The 8,357-nt window shown below is 33.6% G+C and overlaps 1 protein-coding gene across 1 annotated transcript; it reads right to left on the reverse strand.

Moving 5' to 3' along the window:
- Nucleotides 1-1,661: 1,661 nt before the first annotated feature.
- LOC144842278 (uncharacterized) lies at nt 1,662-7,752 on the reverse strand. Its single transcript, XM_078698708.1, has 5 exons — nt 7,601-7,752; nt 4,819-4,930; nt 3,110-3,279; nt 2,420-2,632; nt 1,662-1,799 (listed from the first exon to the last, which is right to left on the reverse strand). Exons 2-5 carry the CDS (start codon nt 4,902-4,904, stop codon nt 1,738-1,740), a joined length of 531 nt encoding a protein of 176 aa, XP_078554834.1. The 5' UTR covers nt 4,905-4,930; nt 7,601-7,752; the 3' UTR covers nt 1,662-1,737.
- Nucleotides 7,753-8,357: the final 605 nt, after the last annotated feature.

Consider the following 8,357-nt stretch of genomic DNA (forward strand, 5'->3'; position numbering starts at 1 on the left):
TACGTTCTATGAGGCTTGATAAAATCCACAATTTTATGGTTTGGCGTGATGGTTTAGTCGTACTTCGTACCAGTAATGGGATATGCACTTTACGTTTGTTTAATGCGAAAATAGAAACTTTCTTTGAATGTGACAGTGGTCTTACTGAACACTTTTGTATGGGAGTTACCTCTAATGACTATGTCGTTACGAATTTAGACATGAATGTTTTGCACATACAGCAGCTGTCATTCCTTGACTATTTATCCGAAAATTCATTTGCTCCCAATATCTAGAAATGTACATACGTCGGGACTAAAACCTCCGTAGTGATAATTCTGAATATTACTTTGATTCATATTTTGTCAACATATTTTGAATTTTGCTTTGTGTAAATAAATAAATGAATGAATGATAAAAAAGAACGACGTCTACGTGTATGTAACAGTAAGATAATCTCTAGGAACATGCATATTTAAAACTCAGATTACACAATGGCTGAAATAGTGGAGTTTATCAGCAAAAATATCAAGGAAACAACGTAAGTAAAAGTAAAAACAGCCTAGAGTTAGGCCTGGTGTGTTACACCTTCGACCACAAAAAGAGGCGTTCCTCGCGCGGGTAAGTCAACAATGGTAGGTAGGCTAAGTAATGCACAGGGAAGCTACTCTAGGCTAGTCGAACTCAGCCTACGCGTCCCACAAAAGCTAGATTAATTAGTACCGATAACTGGTGCCTGGCTGTATGGGAGTTACCTCTAATGACTATGTCGTTGCGAATTTAGACATGAATGTTTTGCACATACAGCAGCTGTCATTCCTTGACTATTTATCCGAAAATTCATTTGTTAGTTATGCCATAGGTTTCGATTATGTAATCCCAGTAGGCGCCGGTGGTCAATGTATCGTCTGCAATGTTATCGTCCGTTCGTTCAAGCCATGACGTCATCGTTTAAGTCAAGTCTTGAATAAATTCATCAAAAAACGTCTTACTTTATTGACACATGGAGGTATAATTATACCTCCATGATTGACACAAGAACTAAACAAAAAGAACAACCAACCAATTTCCATAGAGGTGACAGTGCTATAGTATATTTAAATTTCAAATATCAATATTACAGTTAAAATTGTTGAAATTATTTAAATTGGGAACTTTTCCTAACATTAATGCCAAATTAAAATATCACCTATTTCTATATTTATTTTGCTCAATGGTAAAGTGAAAGCGCCCTGTTGCATTTTGAGGACATAATTTATTTGTTAACAGAGCGCCCTCAATTTATCACAAGTTTTTTTTTATTTAAAAGCCTGATACAAATTTACCTTATACAAATATACTTTCTTTCTACGTGTAATGTTGTTTACATGCAACCTCGCTGTATTATACATGTCACAAGCAAGTTACTAATATATGTTCAAGGTCGAGAGTAATTTAAACTAAAGAGCGCTTTGAAATTTATCATGGACTATATTCTTGCTCTTGTTTGGAAATAATTCAAGAATTAACATCGAAACGGATTGTGCTTTACGTATTAATACGCCATGACAAGTGTTGGTTATATAGCTTTTGTGTATCTATAAGCTATTATTCAATGCTACATAGTTTAAATAGTTTTGGTTTTACAAAGCCGATTTTCAGTTACCATGGTTGTGGCAGTAAAGTGATTACCATTTACTATAGAATCCTCCATTAAGAAGTGGGGTTGACGGCATCGCACATGCAGCGTGGTGTATTTTAGCCGGGTTAGGTCTGCCACTACTTCGTCACATCAGTCCCTTGAAATACGAATGGTTTTACAACAAAGTTTTCACCACCTCCTATTAACGACAAAATAGAAGGTGATATCGTGGAGATATTCCAGTGGAGGAGTGAGTGCAGGTTTTGTCTATTGTGATTGCCGAATGATGAATACTATTATTATATTTTTATTATGTTTTTATATGTTATTTTATAACATTATTCCAGATTGTTATTATTAAACCCATGTTTAATATATTCAACAAACTGTCATGGCATAGTAGTACGAAATGCAACAACTAAAACCTAGCTAGCACACAATATGTATTATTTTAACTAAATGAACATTCTCCATAATTTTTGGTATCTTTAAAACGTTTTTCTTGCATATTGTATGCATAGAAAGGAAATATTAAAGATCGACACAAAACATTCATTGCAGTTTAACTTTACGGTTCATATTTAAAATTTATATTAATAAAGTTTATGAATTTAAAAATAATATTTATTTAGATTATGATTTCCAACCCATTAATGTAGTGTAAACTTGTTAATTGCACATTAAATGTCAATTGATATATATCAATAGATCTATTAATATATTAAGAGTTATAATATCATTTAAATATAGGGAGATATAGTGATATATAGGTATGTGTACCTAAGTGAGTCCAGTATTATAATCAACACTATTCTGTACCTTCGGGTTTACCCTCTTGGTATTCGGCAAATTGTGCTTTTAGTTCCTTCACTTCAGCCTCCAGATCTCTTACTTTCTTGTGAAGATCAACTTTGGCTTTCAGTTTGTTCCTCTCAGATTCCAACTCTTTAGCTCTCTTGTGTAAATCTGCTTCGATCTCGGCTTCTGTTGGCCCGGTCTTTTCTCCAGAAGCACTTGCTTCTTCTGAACCACCTGAAATGACCACAAATTTAAATTAATATCAGCAGCAATGTTGTATTTTACCCTTACGACTTCCTTCAAGAAAATGGAAAAGGCTGAAAATTACTCTGATACCAATAATGTATGAGCATTATGAGACCCTTATTTTGTTAAATTTAAGCGCAAAGTGATGTACTTTACACGAACCAGATGTTTTGAGACGACACTAGTTCCATCAAAAGAACCATCTTATGCTTTCCAAGAAATGGAAAAAGCTCAGACTAATATGTCTGTAATTAAAACGTGTGAACATTAATGGAGACCCTCGTTTTGTCAAAATTAAGCAAAAAATGATACACTTATAAATTTTACACAAACCAGATGTTTTGAAACATTAGTTCCATCACAAAAGAACTAGAGACGAATATTTTGTTATGTTAGCTAGCTCAAAAGTGGAAATTGTATTGTTGTTAATTTTTTATTCAAGTTTGCTTCAAAGCACACTCTTACTGTTTGATTTTGCAGCAGTACCCTTTCCTTTTGAAAATGGCCATTTTCTTCGACTTCGTTTATTTGCAGATTTTGTGTCCGCTGATCCTTCTTCTTCTTTCTTTTCTTCTCCACCTTCTTCTCCTTCAGTAGATGTTGGTGTTTCCTCCTTTTTGGCCTCCTCTTTAGCTCTGAAATTAGATTATTCATTGTGTTATTATAGAACCGTGTATAAACGCGTTGAAAATGTGTGCATTACAACGTGTCCCTGTTAATTTCAACTTTCCCAACATATTTTTAATGTCATAAAAGAGTATTATCCATTTCACAACGTTCGCATTTTATGGCATGAGTTTATGGCATGAGTAACAATTTTGTTGGACAGTTCTTGAACCACCGTGTATTATATTTATAATGCACCATTAGACTAGTTCAAGTCTGCACGTAGGCTTCATCCACGAAGGAAATATTTATCCATGCTTCATCCAACTTGGCATTCATTTGCCGTGTTGATATGTGTTTGTGTCATTCAAGTGTGAAGAATGGGTGGATGGGGTAGAAGAGTGTCAGTGGTTGCAAACGCTATTTGGACAACATCTCATTATGAGTATAGTTTTAAATCGAACAGTGTGTCTATACATAACAGGTTATATAAAATGGCTACTGCCAAAAGAGATTAAGCTAAATATAAAACGACATTAGGTGATCGTGTTGTGAAATGTTTTGTTATTATTTTCTATCTATTGCAGGAACAGAGGAAAGTGAGTTCAAAATATTTTACATATTTCACAATTAAGTAATAATCACTGTACAAATATTAAAAATATCATTATTAATCCATGAAGTTTTGTGGTCTAAAATTCTTACACAAATTCCATTTATACCATTTAGATTTAATTCCTACAACAGATTCATTGAGTTACGGTTTGAAAGAAATCAAAATACTGAGAATAAAGTTAAGCTCTCTATAACAAAGGGAATTGTTTTACTAAAATTCTTATGGAATGAATTGAATAATATCCTAAAAGCGCTTTAACTCATACAAATTCGACTTTCAGGGCCATTGTGTAAATGTTTATAAAACTGATTTGCATCACCTGTTGGAAAATTGGCACATACTCAACACGGGGTTCCTTTATACTCAAATACAGCAAGATAATACACATGTTCTAGATAATGCCTTACATGGTAGGTAACCAAGAAAATAGAATCTGTCTACATCTACTAGTTTGACAAAAAAAGTGTGATGTGCCCAAATATGGTAGTGATATGCCCAAATATGGTAGTGATATGACATCATTATGTCCATATATGGGCACATCACATTTTGTTGTCACATAAAGTTTAATAGTGTAAACAGATCTTTAGAAACAGTTGAGCAGGACGCACATCTGGGCATACTCGTGATACTGATTGTCGTTTTATTTCCAGTACTCGATTACCATAATTCACGTGACGTCAATGAATTGGAATAAAAACTGCATCATTCGGACACGGCAGGTTTTTCCAAATGACCAAAATGCACGTAGTTGGTTCTGTTTTTTGTTTGTTTTTGTCTTGTTGCCACAGCTGGTGGCGCGTTGTGTTTTTGGAAATTAAATTTTAAAAAAGAAAGAAAAAAAGGTTTTGTTGCTTTGTTACATGGAGGAAATTCCTACCATGGTTGCATAGTGTTCCTATAGCCCCCATCTATTGAAACATTGCCTGATATAACCACTTGAAGCACTTACGGAGTGTCTGTAGTTTCTGTTTTGCTTTCTGTTTTGATTTCTGCTTCGGTCGTTGTTGCTGCTGCTGCAGCTTCTTCTTTCGTCATTTTGATTGTTTGTTAGGACACAGCAACTGGAAAGAAATATTTTAAAATGATTATGACAATAACATTGAAAGAAATAATGACGGTATAAATTACGTTGTAAGCAATTTGTATCCATTATTTATTGTTGATGCACATGATCAGTGTATGGTGAACGAAATTGAACATATTTCAATGTAATTGTTGAAGTTTTAATAATCAGTGACCATACATATGTAGAAATAGTCAACGAAACCAAAGTGAACTTAAGTATTATAAAAATAGAAGTTGAAGTGCATCGAGAACTTCCGAATACTTCCAAACAGAATCGCAACAAAATATATTGAATTTCAATTATAGGTCCCAGGCAAGCGTAGAGTTATTTTGTAGATCAGCTCAATCACAAAGCAAAACCCTAGAAACATAGATCAGGTCTAGTTCCTCAGTCGCTGAATGAATTTCGTCTACAGTTGATAGAATCAAAATCTTAGTAGGACAAGGTCGTATTCACGAATATTGATACAAAAAATAATGGAATTGAATTAATATAAGACAACTGTATTGAATGATAAGAGACGACCTAGACAAGTCAATATTCACAAAGTCAGCTAAAAATAACTGTAAACATTACTAAATACTAAAATCTCTTCTTTCGCATGTTCACTTTTTTTGATAGTGTACAAATCAAGAAACTAAAGTCTCTTTTTCGCAGACCACTTTTTGGCTAATTTAAAAATTAAGGAACTATAAAAAATGACGTATACTACTACTTTTAGAAGAATTTACAAATCAGGATATGCTTTTTTGGCATGTAAAGATAAGTCTACACCCTACATTATTTGACTATTCAGAACGTCCAACCAAGGAATCATTCCTACGTGGTCGATCTGTATGTGCATCTAAGCGTTTATTGGAGAGGAACAACGTGAATTATTCTCTCTCTTTTGGTTTGTTTGTTGTCGCGAGATGATGTTCTTAGTGGTTAAGTACCTGTTTGGCATTTACTTCCCTGCCATATCTTTTAAAGCAAAGAGAAAAACAACTGAGTTGTTACGTGGTCGAACTGTATGTGCATCTAAGCGTTTATTGGAGAGTTTTTTGGTTTGTTTGTTGTCGCGAGATGATGTTCATATAGTGGTTAAGTACCTGTTTGGCCTTTACTCCCCTGCCATATCTTTTAAAGAAAATGGAAAAACAACCGAGTTGTTATCGAATTAGCTTGTTTTTAAAAACGTGTGTCCATCTGCGATATGATCTTTGTTTCACGTTGGCAGATATGTCCTCGCGGAAGTCAGAGATATTATGTGAATCGCAGGAAAAAGGAAGTCGAATTAAGTGTGCTAATTTATTTCTTCCTTGAGAAAGAAAAAAAAATGATGTAACTAGTAATAAACAAGAGTATAGTGAGGTTTCAAATATTATACTTCAGTGTCTTATTTCCGTTGAAAGGCTTTCACTTATTTTCAATAACAAAGTATTCCTATCACATCCTGAAAAGAAAAAAAAAGCCTCACATCTTTTCAATTATATCTACGTAGATTAACCAGCGTTTGTAGATTATTTGAGCTTTATTTACCGTGTTTTTGTTGACCTAATTATGTGTATTTTCTAACAAGTTCGTTAAGTTTAACGTGACAACAAGGTCGTCATTCCAACTTTTATATCTTTCGATTAAATATGTGTGCAGGTCGGTATATTAGCTTGTATATACTGTATTATATGCATATTTTGAGCTGATCAAAGATTTTACGTATCATTAGTCGCTGCATGTTACAGTATATGTTTGATCCAGTAGCTGGTCGGTATTCACTATTCACACCTAGGCTAAGTGTATATCATTCAAAATTTAAGAATTCCAAAAAATGAATAATCACTTAAGTAAAATATCTCACTTAATGACGTGTTTGGTTGGTCCTGAACCTAACATTCTTAATTGTTAATGCTAAGATTCTTTACGCGTTCATAAGCTGAATGACCACTTTGGTACTCGTCTTGCGTTCAACCCAAACGTGTCTCTGACGATGTCTTCCAAGCATCGCATAACAAGTTACTGTGTTAATTTAATTACGTAAGCGCTAACGTTTTTTCAAACCCGCAGAAGTACAAATTGCGGTCATTGAATAGATGCTGCTGCTGCATAGGGAATTTAAACAGATATCCGTTTCCATCTTCCAAATTAAGTATAAATGTGGATCGAAGAATACACGAGAAGGTCTCATGGGAAATCCCAACCTTGGAAGGGCCCTAAAGACAATGCTTTGAATTGGTACATGCCATGTCACAAATAAACGCCTTAAATTACATTTGGTAAAGTTTAAAGGAAAATGCAATTCCTTGTCATTCCATAACTAAAGACATTTCATTCCGTAACTAAAGGCATTTCTTTAACCAATTCGTGGATGTTAAAGAACCACGATAACCGCAGATTTTATGTGGTAGGCGTATTCAGTATCAACTTAAATCTGTTAGGGCGTAGCTTAAAAAGTGAGTTTTTTCGAAGTGATGTTACGCCAAACGTAGGCCTATATTGAGAAAATTATATGCTACAGTTTTTTAATGGGTAAAATACAGTATAATGCAATCAAACATCCTAAAGATAATTATAAACAGTTTAATTCCTGTGAAAAAAAATGTAAAAAAGTGTCCGTATCCCATTAAACGCGATAGATAAATTCTATTGATTGAAAAAGAATTGTAGAAAATGTTAAAATTCCTCTCACCTAAAGAAAAATTATAAAATTCTGCGGAGCTCCTTTGAAATTCCGTCTGTAAGGTCAATCCAAAAAGAATGAAGGCTTCACTTACACAATATACAACTCCTTTGAGTTGAGAATAACTTTCACGTTGAAGATTTTATACTCACAACCTAAACCACACCCAAAGGAAACAGCTTAAAGATATAAAACGACTCGTGATTGGCTGCCTGATCATGAGTCACAGACCGGGTTATTAATGTCTGTTAAAACTTTATTTGCTAGTGAAATAAAGAATAATTTGAAGTTCTTGCTCGGGTCATCATGTTTTTTAGAAACTAAAAATAGGTTTTTAACATGTGTCATTGAAAAGGTCAGTTGAAAGTTATGATATCACAATTAAATAAAGATGTTTTGACGGCACAATTAACATTATCATGGAAATAATTAGAATATTTCTGCTCATAATCATAATATTATTATTCATAATTAATCTGACCTTTATCTGACACTGATATTTGTATCTCATGATTGCAAATACTAAAACTGTAAATGTCTTAGTTACATGTTCATTTTTTGATACAGTATGTATTATTGATTATCCCTTCAAACCATTTCGTATGTGCATGCAGATGTCTTGCGGAAACACTCAGTAACAGAAATAACATTATTTGTACGCGCTTAAAGGTTTCTCAACGCAATTTTGAAGAATAAAATAAGAACTTTGTCAACTCGAATAAATTACTTTTGACTGAAAGTATTTAGAAATTAAATTCGACAACCC

The sequence above is a fragment of the Antedon bifida genome, chromosome 5, assembly GCF_963402885.1.
Source record: "Antedon bifida chromosome 5, ecAntBifi1.1, whole genome shotgun sequence".
NCBI classification, from domain to species: Eukaryota; Metazoa; Echinodermata; class Crinoidea; order Comatulida; family Antedonidae; genus Antedon; species Antedon bifida.

Coding starts and splice junctions, on each gene's coding strand:
- LOC144842278 (XM_078698708.1), bottom strand. CDS start 4,904: ATGACGAAAGAAGAAGCTGCAGCAGCAGCAACAACGACCGAAGCAGAA. Junction 3,280..4,818: donor ACAGAAACTACAGACACTCC/GTAAGTGCTTCA, acceptor ATCTAATTTCAG/AGCTAAAGAGGAGGCCAAAA. Junction 2,633..3,109: donor TACTGCTGCAAAATCAAACA/GTAAGAGTGTGC, acceptor TGGTCATTTCAG/GTGGTTCAGAAGAAGCAAGT.